Source organism: Vulpes vulpes, chromosome 13 (genome assembly GCF_048418805.1).
Source record: "Vulpes vulpes isolate BD-2025 chromosome 13, VulVul3, whole genome shotgun sequence".
NCBI lineage: Eukaryota > Metazoa > Chordata > Mammalia > Carnivora > Canidae > Vulpes > Vulpes vulpes.
The window spans coordinates 17,831,027-17,853,878 of NC_132792.1; the positions used below are offsets into that span (position 1 = coordinate 17,831,027).

The following is a 22,852-nucleotide window of genomic DNA, read 5'->3' on the forward strand; positions in this document are numbered from 1 at the left end:
ACCCAGGGATCCCGATACACATTCTTTTTAAAAATAAAATCCCAATACTATTTATCAAAAACAAAAGTTAATGATAATTCTTTAATATCAAATGTCTAGTATATGTTCAATTTTACAATTTCCTCATACATGCTATAGGAATACTTAATATTTTTACTTTAGTTTTGGATCTAGAATGTAATAATTTCCCATCTTTTAATTCTCTCAATAAATAGGTTGATAATAGGTTAAATAATAGGTTAATAAATAGGTTAATAATTCTCTTAATAAATATGTTCTTTTTCCTATTTGTTTCTTTGGAATTTATTGAAGACAAAAGATTGTCCTATACAGTTCCTACCATTGGAATTTTTCTTAGTCCTAAGCTGAGAATAGTATGGAAAGAGTATGGACTAGAAGCTATCTTTATTTGCAGAGAACATGATTATCTATGTAAAAAAATCAGATGGAATCTAAGAAAAGCTACTAGATCTGATAAATAAGTTTAGCAATTTTGCAGGTTATAAGACCAACATGCAAAAAACAAAGTGTATTTTTATACATATAAATACGCACTAGCAACAATCAATCAAACTTGAATTAAAAATACAATGCCATTTATAATGGCATCAAAATACATGAAATACTTAAAAGATAAATCTGACAAAAGATGTGCAAGGAGAACAAGATAGAAACTAGAAAAGAGAAAGGAGAAAAACAAATGGTGAGCAGTTTAGAAGTTGATTTGAAGTTTGTAATAATAAAATTTAAAATAAAACCAGTTAGCCTGGTTGTATTTTTTTCCAGCATTGTTCAGCAACTTATGTATATGCACAGAGAAAACATCTAGTTGAGATCGTTCTGGACTGAATTTTCTTAGTTCGAAATTACTAACGGATACTGCAAAGACAGTGGTCTATATCTGAGGCAGCCTAAAGCTATCTAAGGCAGCTATTTATTTATTAAGATTTTATTTATTTATTCATTAGAGACAGAGAGAGGCAGAGACATAGGCAGAGGGAGAAGCAGGCTCCATGCAGGGAACCCGATGTACTACTCAGTCTCAGGACCCTAGGATCACAACCTGATAAGGCAGCTATTTAAATTAGAGTTTATTCATCATCCGTCTATACTTGTCCAGCTATATTCTGTTAGTGTATCCTCCCATGGAATTGAACTTCTGAATAGTCTTCACTTCCCAGTTGGCCACTCATCATTCAATTAAGTGTATCTGTTAGTCTCAAAATATTTGTGAAGACCTTTATAAACAGTTTCTACTTTCATAAGAGTTTCTTACTTCCCTTCCAAATTCTATGTGATACCCCAAAAAAGCCATAATATAAAGAAAAACATATCTTTGAAATATTTTAAGTAAAACATCATCCACATTGCAGATAGAAAAACAGGCAGGAAAAATGACTGTTATACTTTGTAGAATGAGAAAAGACCCTTCTCTAAAAAAAAGAAATGAAAACGAAACAAAAAAAAAAATTATTTAGTGACAGGATCTTTTTCATTGATCTCTTACTGATATTCACTGTAGAATACACATGATGGTATATAATAATAAGCTTGGTTATTAACATTTTAATTAGAATTTTCTTTGTTTTCTGTCTCTCTCTCTTTTTTCTCCTAGCAATGGGCCACTTTTGCTCGGGTTTGGTATCTCTTAGATGGGAAAATGCAGCCCCCTGGCAAACTGGCTGCTGTGGCATCAATTAAACTTCAAGGATTGCATAAACCTGTATACCATCAACTGAGTGAGTATCATTTTAGATCTGTCACTAGTAGCAATAATTTTCTCACCATAATTGAATCTTGAAGAACTCTGACTGAACTACTTCTGAGGGCCTCTTTTTTTTCCTGGGATCCCTTGTTCCATTCTTGTGAAAAACCTACTGGGGCACTAAAATGGATTTGATTTATTCATAGGAAAACCATACAGACTAGTTTGCCTGAGACAACCCCATTTTGTTCCATTACCCCAACAGAACTATCAGTAGTCCTCCTTTCATTCTCAGATATCCTGATCAGAACTATAAATTAAATGTTCACTCTTATACATGTCTCTTCACATTGCAATGTGCATTTGAATAGAGAGTTTTTGAAAATGAAGAAATAAGTTTGCCCTCTCTTCTAAAAGCCTTTTCCCCTAGAAGGATGGATATAGCTAGCTGGACATGGAAAGTTTACTCTTAAGTTTTCAATTAATAGATTTGATTTTCTATAACCTTTTTCCAAAACAAAAGAAAAAAGTTGTATACTAAAAGACTTCTGCTTATTACAGGGAGTTTTGCATGACTTCACTTACCTAGGCATCTCATGGTCCATTTAAGTATAGGTAATATTTTAAAGAAAATTAACAGTTACAATGATGATGAAATAAATACCCATACACTCAGCGTTTGGGTTATTGCCAGGTCTTTCTTATTTATTTATTTATTTATTCATTAATTCATTCATTTATTTATTTATTTATTTATTTTTGCCATTATAAACAACATTACTGTCAGTGTTCTTGTACCTTTTTTCCAGCGCACATGTGGAAGAGTTTCTCTGAGGTCTGTCTACAGGACAAGAATTACTGGGTTTAAAGGTGCATAGGAAACTAGTTAGTCTTTCTGCCTATATCCTACCAGAGTTTGTATTATCCCTCATCTTCAGTAACACTTGATGTTTTCATTCTCTTTAAGTTTGACTATTCTGGTAGATGTGAAATACACTCCCTTGATGGTTTTAATTTACCTGTTCAGATTGCAAATGGAGCTCCTTATCTTTTCTGTTTATTGGCCTTTTATCATTTTCTCTTCTGTGAACTGTCTGTACATGTCTTTTGCCCATAATTCCACTGAGTTATTTGTCCTTTATGTTTTTGTAACTTTTATTGTGAAAGTTTTCACATTTTACGAAAAGCTCAAAGAATAGTACAGTGAATTTATACCCCATCTAGATTACCCAATTATTAACATTTTAACATAAAATTTAATATCAAATTTTTTATTCAGTCATTGGAAAATAAGTTGCAGATTGTCATAATAAATCCTCCTGATTACTTCAGTATGTGTCTCCTAATAAAAGGAATACTCCCCTATATAACTGAAATGCCGTCATCATACATAACAAAATAAACATAATTTAATTATATAGTTTTAATGTCCTGTGCATTTCCAAATTTCCCTAGTATTTCCAAGCTGTTGGAACTGTTATAGCTGTTACTTTTTTTTAGACCAGGATCCAACCAGGGTTTATGTATTGCCTCTAATTGCTGTGTTCCTTTAGTCTTTTTAATATAGAATAATCCTTCTCTTATTTTCTTCTTGCAGTTAACCTTTTGGGGAGTCCTGGCTAGTCTTCACATAAAAAACTTTTTTTCTTAAGTGCATTTTTCATTAGTTCTTGGATGCATTCTCTTGCTGACTCCTCTTTCCCAGTTCCCTTTGTTCTTTACAACTTTCTAGTGTCCCAGTCTTCTCTCATTAAAACTTAAAGTTGCCCTGGAGCCTGGTCCTTGGACCCCTTCGCATTCCTGAAGCAAGCCCATTTAATTCCATGTTTCTAAATATCTTCTATTATACTTGGAGCTACAATATTTATATCTTCATTTTTGACCTTTTCCCTGTATTCCAGACCCACATAACCTCTCACTCTTAACAGAATGGAAAAAAAGAAAGAAAAAAAAGACAAACTGCTTAAATCTGGATCCTTAGGTCAGTCAAATAAAGTAATTAGTGATCCTTTTTTTTTTCCCCTATTCAATTTTTACTTCAAGTACTCTAATAAAAATACTGGCCACCAGCATATTCGGAAACTAAAATTTATTTCTATTTATTTCTATTCAGCAAATCTTAGATGTCTAGTAGACATCTCTAACATGTTAACGTGGAGAGGTCATACTTCCTGATTTCCGTCACCCAAACCAACTTACTACATAAGTTTTCCCATCTCAATTAACAGCTTCTCTTTTCTTTTTTTAGTTACTCTACTCAGAAGTCTTTGCTTCATTTGTGCCTCCTATTTGTTCAACTACTTATATATATCTGAAAAAATACATATATCTGAAACCTAGCCACTTCTCATTAACTCTCTCTTTTACTGTAACTTTAAACCACTGTACTCTGTATTCCGGTTTATTCCAAAAGCCTCCTCACTATCTCCCTGCATCTACTCTTGCCCCAAAAGGGTCTTTTCTCTGCAGATCAGTTACAGTTGTCTTTTCCAAATGGGAGAGTAAAAGCCAAAGTTCTGTCAGTGCCCTACCAGGACCTACATGGTATGGTCCCTATTATCTCTCTGAGTGTATCTCTTCCCTCCCTTGAGCAATCCACCAAGGCTTATTGCCTTTTCATTAACATGCCTGTCAGCACATTTTTGCCTTAAGGCCGTTTCACACTTTGTTCCCTCTGCCTGGATGCAGTTTTCCAGATTTATGTCTTTTCTGGATTTATGACTTCTTCACATTTTTCAGGTTTCTGCTTATTTATATTCTGAGAGAGGCCTTCCCCAATTCCTCTGTCAGCTCCCCCTTTCACTCTCTATACCTTGCCTTTTAAAAAAAACTAGCATTCACTGATCACACATATTATATAAATATGCATTATCTACCTACTTTTACTAGACGAAATTCTAAGAGGACAGGAACTTTGCCTGAATCTTTCAAGCTATATGCCCAGTGCCTAGAATAGTGCTTGACACATGGATGGACTGCATGAAATGTTTTTTGAGTGGATATATGCATTCATGAATATCGGTTTTGAGAATGAAGAAATTATTTTTAAACAGGGCTCTGGCTTTTCAGCTGAGTTAGATTTTGGATCTGTGGAGCTAGGTGTTTTGATTTGGGTAAGAGCAAGAACTTACAAGTTCCCCCATTCTCATACTTGCTGCTCTAATCTTATTCTTCATGAAAATTTCAAAGTAAGCCCACAACCTATGAGATCTTTAAGTATGGAATTTGAATGTAAGGATTCTGTTATGTCAATCTTTGTTCTTGAGGCACTTAGTACAACGTCTGGTCCTTCACAGATGCTTGTCAGAAACATTTTGTGGAATGACACTGTAAGAAAATGTTCTATGAGCACAGTCAGTTCTCTTTATTCACTGTAGTTACATGCTTTAAAGTCACCGTGAATGCTGAATGAGAGTGAACACCAAACCACCGCTTCTAGAGCTAGGTTCCTATGAGCCTCTGGTCACAACATTTTTTTGTCAGCCAATCAATATATAGTCTTATTTGTTTTATATATGTTTCTGTCTAAAGATACCTTTAATATATATATTGTTGAACTCATGGCCAACCACACAGTTACTCATGCCTGAATCTAACACAAGTGTGTTTTTGTTTTTTTTTTGTTTTTTTTTGTTTTTTTGTTTTTTTTTAATTTTTTTTTTTTAAATTTTATTTATTTATGATAGGCACACAGTGAGAGAGAGAGAAGCAGAGACACAGGCAGAGGGAGAAGCAGGCTCCATGCACCGGGAGCCCGACGTGGGACTCGATCCCGGGTCTCCAGGATCGCGCCCCGGGCCAAAGGCAGGCGCCAAACCGCTGCGCCACCCAGGGATCCCTGTTTTTTTTTTTTTAAGATTTTATTTATTTATTCATGAGAGACACAGAGAGGCAGAGATACAGGTAGAAGGAGAAGCAGGCTCCCCATGGGAATCCTGATACAGGACTCAATCCCAGGACCCCAGGATCAAGACCTGAGCCAAAGGCAGATGCTCTTCCACTGAGGTACCCAGGTGCTCCAACACAGGTTTTCTTCGTAAGACACTGCAGCCTTCTTGCAGTTAGGAGCACTACACAGCACTTTAGCATCAGACTTGAGGGATATTTTAAACCATAAAATCACTTTAAAAAGCATAAAAATGCCAAAAAGCTATCACTAAATGGACCACAAAGGGACACTTGTTATAGTAAAAGAGCCAAAACAAGAGACAGTGCATTACATTATTCAGCCTCAGTTGGAAAGGTGTGTATCAAACCAAGCCACTCAAATTTTTCACTGTTGTGCATATGTCTGCAAATGACTGAGAAAGCACTGCAGGTATTGAGATTATACATAAATTTTAAGAGAATGGGCAAATTCATCAAGTGGAATCCATGAATAATGGGGAGCACCTGTACTTCGAAAGTAAAATAGTGATCCCCAGACTTATGCTTGACTAATGAGAAATCTCTTTACTTTAAAATTTCTCTTTTGGCAGACAAGGAGAATGTTGTAGTCCTAGAATTACCAAGTCATAGAAATTAATTCCTTAGGACTTCAGAAATTTTAGCTGCCTCATTTATATATGAGAAAACTAAAATCAGAAGAATAAAGTGACTTTCTCACTGTCACTCAGCCGCTATAATGGAACTGGGACCAGAATGCAGGCACTTGTTTCCTCAGAATAGTGAATTAACCCTTCTACTTCAGCGTGGTGATTCTGAGCCACTTAAACTGTTTTCCTGCTGACTTTTTTTTTTTTTTTTTTTTTTTTAACCTTACCAATCTTATTTACAAGGTGATACACATGATCTTTTAGGTTGTTTTTGTAGAAATAAGAAATACAAACAATACAAAATCTAGGGAAAAGTAGAATTAGTAGTAATCTGATTTCTTCCTTAAAGTATAACACTTATCTATTCACTGAATTAAAGTTCTGCTTTCCTACAAGCAGGTCATTATTACATAAGTATTCCTTAAGTACTAATGAGAATATTCTGCTAGGACAGCAATAGAGTTTTTGTGGCAACCTATCACATCATCCTTTTCTAGTAAACGAGAATAGCTTTTCTATGAAATTAAACATTTTCATTTTAAAAACAGTTATTGGGCAGCCCAAGTGGCTCAGTGGTTTAGCGTCACCTTCAGCCCAGGGCCTGGTCCTGGAGACCCTGGATCAAGTCCCCTGTCGGGCTCCCTGCATGGAGCCTGCTTCTCCCTCTGCCTGTGTCTCTGCCCCTCTCTCTCTGTGTGTATCTCTCATGAATAAATAAATAAAATTTTAAAAAAATAATAAAGATTTAAAAAATCAGTTATTTTAGTTTCACTATATAATTTAATATGTAACATATCAGCAAAACTTTATATCCACAAGATGTCACTAAAATCAAGACTAATTCAATGTTCAACTTCCAAACATGTCCTGTTGTAAGTTTATTTTTAACATTAATTGGTTTAGTAAGCATTTATTAAGCATATATTATGTGCTCACAATCACTGTAAACATTTGAAAATTGACATACAATTTCCAGAAAATAATACTAATAATTGATGGTCATATAAGTGGCTATAAAAGTTAGCCAACAAAATAAATAAATAAATAAATAAATAAGCAAGCAAGCAAGCCAATAATGTATCCAAACATGATATATATGATATTTGAACTACTTTATAGGTCCAGTGGACTTGGCAAGTGTTGTAGAAAATCAGCTTTCCACTTACAGATTGTTTCTTATGGAAAATGTGGTCTAGGTAAAGCTGGAAATGATGGAGTAGTAGGAAAAGTGTTCCTTCCTTTCTTTAGAGCTGCCCTTCTGAATTTGGGACCTGAGAGCTTTCTGAGCTTGTTTCTTTGTCACTAATAAATGAAAAGAAAGGACACATGGTAATTTTTGGATTATGACTTATTCTTTATGAGGATTTTACTCTTCTCACTGCACACAGATGAAAAAATATTAGAGGACTGTATGAGCATTTAAAAGAAGCAGTGAGAAACTTGTCTTTCATATTTTCTAGTTATTATTAGATTATCCTAAAATACTCCCAATCTACATGAGATGAAACAAAATAAAACTTGCACACGATTCTTAATGTTATGAATGCTAGGACACCAGACAGTTAAACGGATTAGATTAGATCTAGTAGAATTTCTGGCATTCTGCCTTGTATTATTTATTTACATCTTGTAAGGACTTGTTAGAGAGAGGGGAAAAAAAAGTTTAGGATGATCTTTTTAGTTACCAAGCTAATATATTTTCTCTCTTACTATCAAGTTCAATGTCAATTTATTTAAAATGTCAATTATTACTGCATCATTTTAATTTTGAAATCTTAATAACGTATTTATTCTTCCATTCCTAGAATATCATTATAAGCAGTGAAGGAGAATTTTGCTCCAGGTTACATCCAGAATAAACTCCTTTGGAAGTGAATATTTAGATATTATCACAGTGTCTTTGCACTCCATCAATTTTATGGTAATCTATGATCATCTGTCATACTGGCTATGCAAAAGTTCAGGGATGCCAAAAAAAATATTGAAATAGGCATTTGAATATTTATATTTCAAGATTGGAAACAAACATAATGGCCAAAGCCGATTTTGTTATTTGTCAGTAAATCAAAATAGCTATTTTTCAGACATTTCTCAAACCAAATCTTTACAGATTTATAAAAACAGTGCAGCGTTGGAGTGCCGGGATGGCACGGTTGGTTAAGGGTCTGACTCTTGGTTTCGACCTAGGTCATTATCTCAGGGTCATGAAATCAAGCCCTGCATCCAGCTCTGCACTCATTGGAATCTGCTTTCCTGTCTGCTCCACATGCTCTCTTTTTCTCTCTCTCAAATAGATAAATCTTAAAAAAGAAAAGAAAAGAAAAAGGCAGTACTGTACTGGTTGAAGAAGGGAGAAGATGCTGGACCCTTGCTCCTTTGAGTCACCTTCTCAGAACCTGACATCTCTATCAGATACAGTTTTAAAACCACTGAGCTAGGGCACCTGGGTGGCTCAGTGTTTGAGCATCTGCCTTTGGCTCAGGTCATGATCCCAGAGTCCTGGTATCAAGTCCCACATCAGGGTCCCCATAGGGAGCTTGCTTCTCCCTCTACCTGTGTTTCTACTTCTCTGTCTCTCATGAATAAATAAAAATTAAAAAAAAAAAAAAAAAAACCACTGAGCTAAACCAAAGAACTTAAAGAAGGATTTGTGCTGTAAAGGGGATGAGAAGACAAGTTGCAGACTGAAGGGAAATATTTGAAAACCACAGAGCCAACAAGAAACAAACACACCTACATTATAAAATGAGCAAAATACATGACCAGATGGCAAATAAACACATAAAAAGATTTAACATTATTAGCCATTTTGGAAATACAGATTAAAAACGCAATGAGATCTCCATGCACATCTATCAGAATAGCTAAAATAAAAAATAGTGGCAACAACAAATGCTGATGATAATGCAGAGAAACTGGATTACTTACACATTGCTGGTTGGAATGTCAAATGGTACAGACAGTCTGGAAGAGATTATGGTAGTTTCTTATAAAACTAAACATGAGTTTACAGTACATCAGTTGTACTTTTGGACCTTTGTGCCAGGGAAGTCAAAACACAAAAACCTGTACCAATTAATAATACTTCCACTGCATTACTCTTTATCCCTCTGTATTTATCAGCTCCCAGCATATTGTATATTTGCTTATTTGTTTATTGTCTAGCTCATTCCACTAGAGTTTAAGATTTTAGTTGCAATTCATTGCTGTAATTCCAGCATCGAGAACAGTACCTGGCATTATTAAGTAGTAAATAGTGAGTGGATTAATTAATTAGGTGATCAATGGAAAAGGAGTATAAAGCAGATTTTGAAAGAGACTCCTACCAAACTTAAGATACTTCCATCTGAATCTTCCCTTGTATGGAATCTGAGTAGCTCAGAGAGTTTTGAATGTTCTGATTTCTAAGATAAGAACTAAAAGTATCTCCCATGAAATTTAAGAAAGGAATTGAATGGGAGCCAGACATAATAGAACAAGCCCTATTTACATTAAAGTGAAGTGAACATCAGGAATTTTTTTGACACTTAATGTGATTGGTAACTCCTAGGAACTTAAATTTTATGAATAAAATTTAGCAACTGGAGATAAATCAGGAGAGTATTTCTACTGAAAGGAACAAAGAAAAAAATTGGAGGGGGCTACCTGAGCAGCTCAGTCTGTTAAGCATCTGCTTTGGTCTCAGGTCATGATTCCAGGGTCCTGGGATCATTGGGCTCCCTGCTTCTCCCTCTCTTTCTGTTCTCTCTCTTTCAAGTAAAAAAAAAAAAAAAAAAAAAACCTTGAAAAAATGTTTTTTTTAATAAATTGATTTTTTATTGGGGTTCAATTTAGCAACATACAGAATAACACCCAGTGCTCATTCCGTCAAGTGTCCCCCTCAGTGCCCGTCACCCATTCACCCCCACCCCCCGCCCTCCTCCCCTTCCACCACCCCTAGTTCATTTCCCAGAGTTAGGAGTCTTTATGTTCTGTCTCCCTTTATGATATTTCCCACACATTTCTTCTCCCTTCCCTTATATTCCCTTTCACTATTATTTATATTCCCCAAATGAATGAGAACATACACTGTTTGTCCTTCTCCGATTGACTTACTTCACTCAGAATAATACCCTCCAGTTCCATCCACGTTGAAGCAAATGGTGGGTATTTGTCGTTTCTAATGGCTGAGGAATATTCCATTGTATACATAGACCACATCTTCTTTATCCATTCATCTTTCGATGGACACCGAGGCTCCTTCCAGAGTTTGGCTATTGTGGACATTGCTGCTAGAAACATCGGGGTGCAGGTGTCCCGGCGTTTCATTGCATCTGAATCTTTGGGGTAAATCCCCAACAGTGCAATTGCTGGGTCGTAGGGCAGGTCTATTTTTAACTCTTTGAGGAACCTCCACACAGTTTTCCAGAGTGGCTGCACCAGTTCACATTCCCACCAACAGTGTAAGAGGGTTCCCTTTTCTCCGCATCCTCTCCAACATTTGGGGTTTCCTGCCTTGTTAATTTTCCCCATTCTCACTGGTGTGAGGTGGTATCTCCTTGTGGTTTTGATTTGTATTTCCCTGATGGCAAGTGATGCAGAGCATTGTCTCATGTGCATGTTTCTCATGTGTATGTCTTCCTCTGTGAGATTTCTCTTCATGTCTTTTGCCCATTTCATGATAGGATTGTTTGTTTCTTTGGTGTTGAGTTTAATAAGTTCTTTATAGATCTTGGAAACTAGCCCTTTATCTGATATGTCATTTGCAAATATCTTCTCCCATTCTGTAGGTTGTCTTTTAGTTTTGTTGACTGTATCCTTTGCTGTGCAAAAGCTTCTTATCTTGATGAAGTCCCAATAGTTCATTTTTGCTTTTGTTTCTTTTGCTTTTTCTTTTTGTAAAAAAAAAAAAAACCTTGAAAAAAATGTTTTTTGTTTTTTTTTAAACTATTTTTTTTATATTATTTATTTATGATAGTCATACAGAGAGAGAGAGGCAGAGACAAGGCAGAGACACAGGCAGAGGGAGAAGCAGGCTCCATGCACTGGGAGCCTGACGTGGGATTCGATCCCGGGTCTCCAGGATCGCGCCCTGGGCCAAAGGCAGGCGCCAAACCGCTGCGCCACCCAGGGATCCCAAAAAAAATGTTTTAAAAGATTGGAGTATCTGTGTATACATTCCTGTGTGTATGTGTGGTTTTTTTTTCATTTAGAATTTATTAATTTATGATTTACACCTAGTACATTGCATTAGAGTTATTTATGTTAGTGTCTCCTTTGTTTATTCTTATGTATTTCCTTCCCAGATTAGATGTTCATACCTTAGAGATGAAAGAACATGATTTTCATCCTATCTGTGGTATTCTTTCTAATGTCCTTTGAACGGTCCTTTTTGATGTCTAAAGAGTATAGCTTTGGAGTAGCTCAAGGTGATTTTTGCATATTTAAAGCTTAAGAGACATTTTAAAAATAAATTCAGCTTTTGTGTAAAGTTAGCATAATGATTCCATTTTCCTTCACATAAGTATCATGCAAAAAGCCTGAACAGGATGCTAAATAACATGGCATGTGAGCTTTGGCAGATCACTTAGTCTCAGCAGGCCTTAGCTGCTTCAACTGTAAATGTCTGGTTGAAAATTAAGGTAACTTCAGCATTCTCTGAAATGCCGTGGATCTCTTCTCACCCTATTTTTCTGGTTCATTTACCCCATTGCCTTAGTAGCCCACCATGGGTCACATTTAGGAACTTTAGTCAATTTTCCAAATACAATCAAACTATCTTTTCATCCAATGAACACCAAGCTTCCTAATTCTCTCCTTTACATTTCTAGATTCCCTCTCGCTGTGGTAAAGAAAACTTACCTGCTTCATCCTCTTTCCATTATCCTTATTCCACATAGATGATGTACTTCTCTCTGAAAATGCTATCACTCAAATACAAAGTGCTTCATAGAATCTTATAATCGTTAGTCGTCATATATGGTATTTGTTTATACTTATTTTTTCACTTTAAAAAATAAGCTTTTAGGATATTTTTAAGTGTCCCTAGTAGTAAAATAGGCATTATTTATTTTTTATTTTTTATTTTTTTTTTAAGATTTATTTATTTATTTATGATAGACATAGAAAGAGAGAGAGAGGCAGAGACACAGGAGGGAGAAGCAGGCTCCATGCCGGGAGCCCGACGTGGGACTCGATCCTGGGACTCCAGGATCGTGCCCCGGGCCAAAGGCAGGCGCTAAACCGCTGAACCACCCAGGGATCCCCTAAAATAGGCATTTAAAAAATGTTTCTCATTATTTGATTTTGTGATGTGATTTTTTTTTTTTCTCCTGTGAAAACCACATGTTGACTTTTTAGGGTTTTAGGTTTTTTTGTTTTTTAGATAATCAGCCAAATTTAGGGGTACTTTTCACTGGAAAATTAACCTAATATATTTTAATTTTTAGATAATCTATCTTATCAAATATGCATGTTATAGTTGAGAGTGGTAGGTTAAATGTAGTTAGTTAAATGTGGTTGGAAAAAGCCTTGGGTTTAGTAGTTAAGCATAAGATCATAGTACTCTATTGTTCTCTGAATTTGAGAAGAATAATCAGTTGTGATGTTTTTCATTTGTTTTCAATTTGCCTGTTGGTGAAATATACCTTTTTACATCTATATTTGTATTTTTTTCATTTTGTCTTCTATTTTGGGAAAGTTTGTATTAGATTTAAAGGCATGTTAATATAAACATTTTAGCAAAGTGTGATTATTAATGGGAAAAGACAATAGGAATAACGATAGCTTGCCTTTCAAAGATGTATTGTTATTATTGGCATCTTTATTATATTCTCTTTTACCTTCCAGTGTTAAGATTTTCCAAATGTCTGGCCAACTCTTTCTATACTTAGACATTATATAAAAGAGGAACAGAACAGCAAAATCTTGTTGAAGGATTTTGGTGTTGCACCATGACTTGCTTTATATTTTTTAAAGTGTTGTTTAGGCTTTGAAAAGCTTTATAAATAACCAAGACCACTTTTTCTTAAAGTCATGACTTTTATATAAAATCTTTTTTTGTTCTTTTTAAATCTAGGTGACTGTGGGGATCATGTTGTCATAATGAACACAAGACATATTGCATTTTCTGGAAATAAATGGGAACAAAAAGTATACTCCTCACATACTGGGTAAGATAAAGCCATTGTCCAACAGACATATGAAAAGATGCTGAACATTACTAGCTATCAGAGAAATGCAAATCAAAACCACAATGCGATACCGTCTTACACCCATCAGCATGGACAGAATCAAAAAGACAATAAATAATAAGTGTTGGTGAGAATGTTGAGAAAAAGGAACCTTAATGCACTGTTGGTAGGGATGTAAACTGGTGCAGCCACTGTGGAAAACATTGTGGAAGTTCCTCAAAAAATTAAAAATAGAACTACCATATGATCCAGTAAGTAGTTCCACTACTAATTATTTACTCAAAGAAAACGAAAACACAAATTTGTAAAGATATATGCACCCCTATGTTTAGTGCAGCATTATTTATAATAGGTAAGATAAAAAAGCAACCCATGTGTCATTGATAGATGAATGGATAATAATGTACACCTGTGCACATGCACTGGCATATTACTCAGCCACAAAAAAGGATTCAGTCTTGCTATTTGCAACAACATAGATGTACCTAGCTTGTATAATGTTAAGTGAAATGACTCAGACACAGAAAGACAAATACCATATTTCACTCATGTAGAATCTAAAAAACAAATGAATAAACAGCAGAATTAGAGCTATAAATACAGAGAACAAATTGGTGGTTGCCAGAGGGGGATGACAGGAGAAAGGATGGGCAAAATGGGTGAAGCAGAATGGGAGGTACAGGGTTCCAGTTATGGAATGAGTAAGTCACAGGGTTAAAAGGCACAGCATAGGGAGTATAGTCAATGGTATTATAATAGCATTGTATGGTGACAGATGGTAGCAACACTTGTGGTGAGGATAACATAACACACAGAATTGTTGAACCACTAAGTTGTAGATCTGTAATGTAACATCATGTGTCAACTATGCTCAAATAAAAAAATAGATAATGCCATTGTCAAGGAAGATAGGAAGTATATTACTTTAAATATACTCTTGGTCTTATAGAGGCACCTGGCTGGCTCAGTTGGAAGAGCATATGACTTTTCATCTCAGGGCTGTGAGTTTGAGCTCCACATTGGGTGTAGAAATTACTTTTTTAAAAAAGTAAATAGATAAGTAAACTAACAAGCCCATCCCTTTAAAAAAAAAAAAAAAATAGATCTTACTTAAAAAGCTGTTTCAAGGGGATCCCTAGGTGGCTCAGCGTTTTGGCACCTGCCTTCGGCCCAGGCCGTGATCCTGGAGTCCTGGGATTGAGTCCCACATCAGGCTCCCCGCGTGGAGCCTGCTTCTCCCTCTGCCTGTGTCTCTCTGCCTCTTGCTCTCTCTCTCTGTGTCTCTCATGAATAAATAAATAAAATCTTTAAAAAAAAAAAAAAGCTGTTTCAAAAACTAGCATTTAATACTAATTTTGCACATGTTACGTACATAATCTACTCAATCAAACCCCACAGAATTATACCAAATATCGATTATTACTGACAGTATTTGCTTTTCCTAGAAGCTTTTCACATAACCGCTCTAGTTTAGATTATCATCGTTTAGTCAATATAACTTTTTTCTTTCTCTTTCCGATCACTCATGTTAGTGCTGTTTCCTGTACCATCTTAAATATCTGAAAATACATGAGATGTTTAAGGAAACCCAAATTTGGAAGATATCTAAAATCCCACAACATACCTTTCAAGATCCAGGCCTCTCTGCCTGTGTTGAATAACACATCTCATGGCTTGTAGGGCAGCCCATTCATTCCACCTTTGAAATGGTTTATATTTTAGAAAGATCTTTTTTTTTTTTTTACATAAAGATTTTATTTATTTATTTGACAGGGCGAGCATAAGCAGGGGGAGAAGCAGAGGGAGAGGGGGAAACAGGCTCCCTGCTGAGCAGGGAGTCCAACGTAGGGCTTGATCCTATGACTGAGATTGTGAACTAAGCTGAAGGCAGACACCTAACTTACTGAGCCACTCAGGCGCCCTAGAAAGATCTTTATGCTATTGAATCATAACCTGTTTTTCTCTAGCTTTCATACTGGTCTTACTTCTCCTTTTTTGACAGTGTAAAATAATCATATCTCTTCCACAGGACATCCTTTATATAATTTTGAGACAGGGATCAATAAAGAGCCCATTAATTTTTCTTTCCCCTAGGCTAAACATCTATAGTTCCTTAAAAGTTCTCTATATGGTTTCTCTTTGACCATCGCCTTTATATCTTGGTTACTCTAGATACAGTAAGTTCTCTTCAGTATCTTTCTCACTAAATATACTCCCCTGGCTATGTTCTGATGGTTTCCTAGTATAATGGGAGTCCTTCATCCTTCGAGGCCATATCACTGGGTAGTACACTGAATTCACAATGACACAGGAAAAGAGTTTTAATTATATAAAAGTAAAATAGCCATACAACAAAGGACATCATTAAGAAAATTCGTAAAAGTATGTAATAGTGGATTAATGTATGTATGTAAGTAATAGTGGATTATATTCTTGTATAAGAATATGTAATAGTATTATGTAATAGTGGATTAATGTATGTAATAGTGGATTAATATTCTTAATAGATAAAATGTTCAGAGAAAGTGCTAAGGAAAGCATTGATACCTTATAATGCAAATGTAAGCAATAGATGCCCATCAAAGTAGCAGAATCTTATTAAATTTTTTTTAAAAGATTTTATTTATATATTCATGAGAGACATGGAGAGAGAGGCAGAGACATAGGCACAGGGAGAAGCAAGCTCCCGTCCAGGGAGCCTGATGTGGGACTTGATCCCAGGACCCCAGGATCACGACCTGGGCTGAAGGCAGGTGTTAAACCTCTGAGCCACCCGGGCTGCCTTCTTTTCCCATGTAATTTCTTCTGTTTTCCAGTCTCAGAAAATCTTTTCTTAAAATATTTCATAGACATTCACTTCTCATGATTTTAGAGGTCAGGTGAGATGTGTATGTGTGCATCTTGAACTTTGAACTCCAATTGTTCAGTCATCTAAAATGTAGTGGTATAAGTTGGAAATACAGCCTACTGCTAGATGCCTCAGTAGAATTCACTTAGTCATTTCTACTGTGGACAGGATACTGTTATATTTACCCATATATCCTCAGCACCCAGCACAAAAGGCATTCAGTAAGTATTTACTGAATTTGATTTGAATTGAGAAGATTTGACTAACATTTAAAACAAAGTTTCTTCTCTTCCATTCAGGAGGAAGAAGTATAGTTATCCCTGGAGGAAGAAGTATAGTTACTTTTTCACCAGTAAAAATCAACTGAGTATTTATCACATTATTCAAGTATTTGTCTACTGAGAATTTTATGTTCTATCTCCAGATTCTCTTGAAATAAAATTTAAATGGTATTATGCTTTAGAATTTGGCATCCCAGTGTTAAAAACAGAAAGGTGATCTTTAGCATAGAAGGTATAAAGTACTTTTTTCCATGGAGAAAAAGAATTCAGGAATTGAAGTCTAGACAGGTATTTCTTTTTCTGAAATTGAAATTCCTTGAAACAAATATAAGAATATCATATTGAAAATTATCCGTCTTTCTCAGCCAATTTCTAAATCTGCCTTCTTAAATTGTATTCCTGAAGTGTGGTTCCTTCAAATGTTTTCAAGTCTTGTCGAAAGAAACTTATAAAAGGAATCACATTTAAGTAATCTTTAACTCTCTCACAGAGTACGCTGAGTTTATATTTTCTTTTCCCCTTTACCAGAAATCATTTAGGCTTTATTTATCTACTCAGCCTAATGAAACCTTACATCTATAGATTGTTTTTGTTTTAAATATCTTTTTTTAAGATTTTATTTATTTGTTCATGAGAGACACAGAGTGAGAGGCAGAGACATAGGCAGAGAGAGAAGCAGGCTCCCTGTGGGGGGCCTAATGCCGGACTCGATCCCAAGAACCCGGGATCACGCCCTGAGCCAAAGGCAGAAGCTCAACCACTGAGCTACCCAGGGGCCCTTGTTTTAAATTTCTTTCTTTCTTTTTTTTTTTTATCAATGAATTTTCTTTTTATTTTCAAAACCTCATTTAACAAAGAACACTGAAGTATTTTACAGTAATCTCATTTTTTTAAATTAATTTTTATTGGTGTTCAATTTACCAACATACAGAAAAACACCCAGTGCTCATCCCGTCAAGTGTCCACCTCAGTGCCCGTCACCCATTCCCCTCCAACACCCGCCCTCCTCCCCTTCCACCACCCCTAGTTCGTTTCCCCGAGTTAGGAGTCTTTATGTTCTGTCTCCCGTCCTGATATTTCCCAACATTTCTTTTCCCTTCCTTTATATTCCCTTTCACTATTAACATTCAAATCATCCTGAAAATGTTTTGAATTTCTTAAGCACTGTCACAAACATTTTCTCATTTGACTCTTGTAAAAATCTTGAGAGGTAGATGGAGCAGATATTATCATTTTCTTATGTGAATAAGCTCATATAAAAATGTAAAACAAGTTACCTAATATTATACTGGCAGCCACTAGCAAACCTAGATTCTAGACTGGGATTTGGGGCATCCAAGTTACTAAGCTGCCACCAATACCATCCCAAATATATATATACATACACACGTATATATGTGTATATATGTTATTTTTAATCTCTATTTATCCATTTCATATATCTTTTTGCTATGAATGCAATGAAATATTTTATTACTTAGGACCAGCATATAACTCTTTGTGGTCTTTTACCAACTGATAACATGAAACAGAATCATTCCCTATTCAGAGTATGAACTCAACTTCAGAAAAGTGGCCTACCACTATTTTCCCCAAACATGACTCCTAGGTTATACAGACATTTTGACTTGGCAGGAAATGTGAAGCATATTGGCTCACTGCTTTTTTTTTTTCTTAATTCAAGCATGGCAAACTCCCCCGGAATGAATGAATGAAAACTTTAAATTCCATAGAAGGATAGTTAGGCCAAGAATTTTCCAGATGTGGAACTTTTACAAAATAATGATAGTTGACCACTTTAGAACAGCATTTCAAATAGCATAGGCTACTACTTAATTTTTAAGACACTAACGAACAGCATAGTTTCCCAAGACAAGAATAATTTTATAATAAAAAATGGTTTTCATTTTATAAAATGATAGTCAAGAATATCATAGCCTACTCCCAGTTTTAATATCTTGGCTTCTTTTCACAGCTACCCAGGTGGATTTAAACAAGTAACAGCTGCTCAACTTCACCAGAAGGATCCAGTAGCAGTAAGTTTATTGTATTTTTTATTATTTATCATCTGTAGAAAGACTAGTTCAGAAACTGTTTTCCCAGTCTTGCCTCTCATCTAATGTGCTAACGTATAGGCTGTAAATTCTGTGCTTTAACTGTGTCACAAGTTTTGTTAAGTATTAATTCATTATTATTCAATCTATATATTTTCAGATTACTATTTACTGTTTTGCATGTAGCCAAACAGTTTTGTTGCATTTCTTTTTAATTACTTGGTACCTGCTGATGTTTGCTGAAAACATCTTGGAGAGAGAGCAGTGTTTATATCTGCGCCTGTTTATATATCCATTATATCAAATATGCAAAGTATGTTGTTCCAATCAAATGAAGTCTTACTTTTGTTCATTTGATTTGATTACCAGGATGCATGGGTGGCTCAGTGGTTGAGCGTCTGCCTTTCACTCAGGGCCTGATCCTGGATTCCTAGGATCGAGTCCCACATCGGGCTCCTTGCATGGAGCCCGCTTTTCCTCCCTCTGCCTGTGTCTCTGCCTCTCTGTGTCTCTCATGAATAAATAAATAAAATCTTTATAAAAGGGGATCCCTGGTGGCTCAATGGTTTGGTGCCTGCCTTTGGCCCGGGGCGTGATTCTGGAGTCCCAGGATCAAGTCCCACATCAGGCTGCCTGCATGGAGCCTGCTTCTCCCTCTGCCTGTGTCTCTGCCTGTCTCTCTGTTTCTGTGTTTCTCATGAATAAAGAAGTAAAATCTTAAAAAAAAAAAAAAAAAACTTTATAAAAAAATGATTTATTGATTACCTGAAAGAGTTATGTTACAGTATCAACTGTGTATTTTTTTTTGTAATCCTATCAGTTTTTGCTTTGTATGTTTGAAGAGTTAGTGTTAGATGAATTTAAGTGTGGAATTGTAGTCTTCCTAAGAATTAATCAGAGTATGTACTAGCCCTTTTCTCCAATAATGCTTTTTAACTCAAGCTGTACTTTTTTTATACTAATAATCTGTATCAGCCTTCTTTTGGTCGTTTTTGCCTTATCCATCATTTTACTTTAAATTTAAACTGAACTAGATTTTACTTTATTTTTTCCTCTCTTTCTTGCCTTCTTTTGGATTGGTTGAGTTTATTTATTAGAAATCTAAGATTAATCAATGCCTTTACTTTCCTCCAGATCAAATCAAGGTCCTTAAAAGATTTTTAACACCTACTCTATATCACAGTTAGGATTCTTTTTCTATTCAACAATTTTTAAAACCCCTTCAATTTCAACCTTCTTGTTATTGTTTAACATAGTTACTGATTTTTTTTATGATTCTCTTTGCTTCTAAATCCTTTCACATAACAGCCTTCCTTTGGGATTATTTCCTTCTTAAAATATTTCTTTTGACATTCCTATCATAACATTCTCTTAATAGTAAACTTTTTATTTTTGCCTGGAACTGTCTTTATTTTTGCCTTCTTTTATGAAGGGTAGTTTTGCTTATGTAGTATATACAATTCTGGGATAACCATTTTTCTCTCACTTGTTTGAAGCTATTGTTCAAACAGATTTTAGCTTCTGTTACTGCTGTTGATAATACATTCTGTTTCTTTGAATGTATTTTGTCTTCTTTTTGGATACTTTTGAGATCTTTCCTTTGGCATTGGCTTGCCTGTTTCAAGTCTTGTTATTTATTTTGCTTGAGGACTGGTATCTTTAGTTCTGAAAATTTGTCAATTCTTACTTATTATTGACTCCATTTATTCTCTATCTGTTCTTTCCCTTTGGAAATCTGATTATATTTACAGTTGATTATCTCATTTCATTGTGCATGATTCATTAGCTCTCTTTCATATTTTAGGTCTCCCTGTCTGTGCTGCTTGTCAATAATTTTTTTATGTCTATATTCTAGTTCTCTTTTTTCCTATGTCTCATCTGATCAATCCTTTTTTTGAGTTCCTAATTTGCATTATTATATTTTTTCTTGAAGATTTACTATTTGTCTTTTTTTCAAGTTTGCTGATCAGTTTTGATAGTTTTTATGTTTCTTTGTCATATTTTGGTTCCTTCTTATTTTTTTAAGTGTAGTAAACATAATTCCTAGTGTTTATATCTGATTCTAGTATTTGTGGTCTTTGTGGATCTGCAATATGTTGTTTCTGCCCAGGATACTCGATAAGCTTACATACCTTGAAACTTCATCACTGAGAACTCTTTGAGACTTGTATCTTCAAAGTGGATTTCTCCATAAAAATTTGCTTAGTGGGGGCACTTGGGTGGCTTAGTTAAGTTCCTGACTCTTGATTTCTGTTCATGTCATGATCTCAGGGTGGTAAGATGGAGTCCCATGTCAGGCTCTGCTCAGCAGAAGTCTGCTGGAGATTCTCTCCCTCCCAGTGCTCACTCTCTTACTCTTTCTCTCTCGCGCGCGTGCGCACTCTCAAATAAATAAACAAAAGCTTTTTTAAAAAGGGTAATAAACTTGAAACTCACTTTAAAAAAAGGAGAGAGTGCCTGGGTGGCTCAGTTGATTAAATGTCTGACTCTTGGTTTTAGGTTCAGGTCATGTACTCCAGGTCACGAGATTAAGCCCCATGTTGGCCTCCCCCACTCATCAGGGAGTCTGCTTGAGATTTTCTCTCCCTCTCCCTTTGCCTCGCCTCCCCCCTTCTCTAAAATAAATAAATATTTTTAAAAAAAAGATTGGCTTAGCTTCTGTCAAGTGGACGCGACTATACCAACCTAAGACCTCATTATATACTCTAGACTTCTGGTTTTGATCCCCATTTTTAAAAAAGGGTGATTTGGGGGCATCAAGGCCTTGTGCAGTCAGGCTCATAGTTCTGTTTCCTCTCAGGAAGATTTTTGTTTTTTTTATTTCTCCACCCTATACCCTGGATATTGCTTTTCTATTGAAAATCTAGGTTAATGAGGAAGTCCGACTTCCTGACCACAAAAGGCTAGTCCTTTGAAATTCAAGCCCTGCACTAAGCTGTTGCCCTCTGGGCAAATGCCAACCTTAGGACTCTTTTTTGTACTACTTTCTCCTACTTCTGGCCTCCAATTGCTTCCATACTTTAGAAAATATATATGTATGTATACATTTTTTTTTCCTTAAGATTTTATTTATTTGTGAAAGAGAGAGAGAGAGCACAAGTAGGGAGGAGGGTCAGAAAGAGAGGGAGAAGCAGACTCCCTACTGAACAGGGAGCCCCATGTGGAGCTCAATCCCAGGACCCTGGGATCATGACCCCAGATGAAGGCAGATGCTCAGCCACCCAGGCACCCCAGAAAATATTTTTTAAAACATGGAATATTTATTTCTTTATCATTTGAGTTATGTACCAGAAGTTTCTAATCTAAATATTGGCTCTCAATATTGATAAAAACAAAATCTCCTGTTGCCATTTCACAACTTTATTTTTCTTTCCTTAATTTTTTATAACCCAGTCTTTGAACTATACTCATAGAATAGGTAATATTTTCCCCATTAGAACTATTTAACCTTTTTACCTAAATACATTCATAAGTAAACAAAGTGTTATGCTCTGAAGACATTCTTTTTTATTTCGCTACAGTAGTGAATAAAAATAAATATCTGTTGTCAGCATACAATCATTTATTTGATGTAATACTGCCTAAAATTTTCTTAGAGGTGAGGGAGAGGGACATATTTTATTCTAGTAAGCCCTGATATAACATTTGGAAGTTCCATACTTTACTATTTATTTTTACCTCTTAATCGTTTATAGGTATTTTACAAAAATATGCTCAGAGATTACTTAAGAAATATTTAATGTTCTGTTTCAAAACATTAGACTATTACAGGTCAAATAAAATATCCTATTTTAACTATTTATATGAATTGCATATCATGATATTAAAAAGTTATATGGGCTGCTGATGATATGTTACCATAGGTGCTATAGCAAATTGTAGTTTTATTATTTGATAAATATTTTTAAAATTTAAATTTGTTATTCAGGCATACTCAACTATCCACTAGGAGGCAGTATAGTCCAACTTTTTAATAAGAATTTGGCACTAGATAATATTGTAGAAATGGTTTCAAATTATGTTTTATAAATAAATATTAAAATGCATTGCAAAATGTTTAATGAAGTCCTGGAAAATAGTTCAAAGTTAAATCCATTTTAATTATTACCTCATTTAAATAATGTTAAAAGTTTTTTAAGTCTTAATTTTGACTTTGTTTTATGATAAAGGGAATGGCTTATTAAAGGAAGAGGTCAGTTACTTTGCTTCCAAATCAAATACTTAAGTTTTTGTCTGGAACAGTAGGTCCTCTGCCAG

At 35.2% G+C, this 22,852-nt stretch overlaps 1 protein-coding gene across 5 annotated transcripts in view; it reads left to right on the forward strand.

Moving 5' to 3' along the window:
• Positions 1-22,852, forward strand: part of MRPL13 (mitochondrial ribosomal protein L13) — a 48,928-nt gene that overhangs the window by 2,242 nt on the left and 23,834 nt on the right. For all 5 annotated transcript variants that reach the window (XM_072734002.1, XM_072734003.1, XM_072734005.1 and 2 more), the window contains exons 2-4: positions 1,616-1,739; positions 13,298-13,391; positions 18,517-18,577. In XM_072734002.1, the coding sequence (XP_072590103.1) occupies positions 1,616-1,739; positions 13,298-13,391; positions 18,517-18,577 (279 nt within the window). The remainder of the gene's footprint in view (positions 1-1,615; positions 1,740-13,297; positions 13,392-18,516; positions 18,578-22,852) is intronic.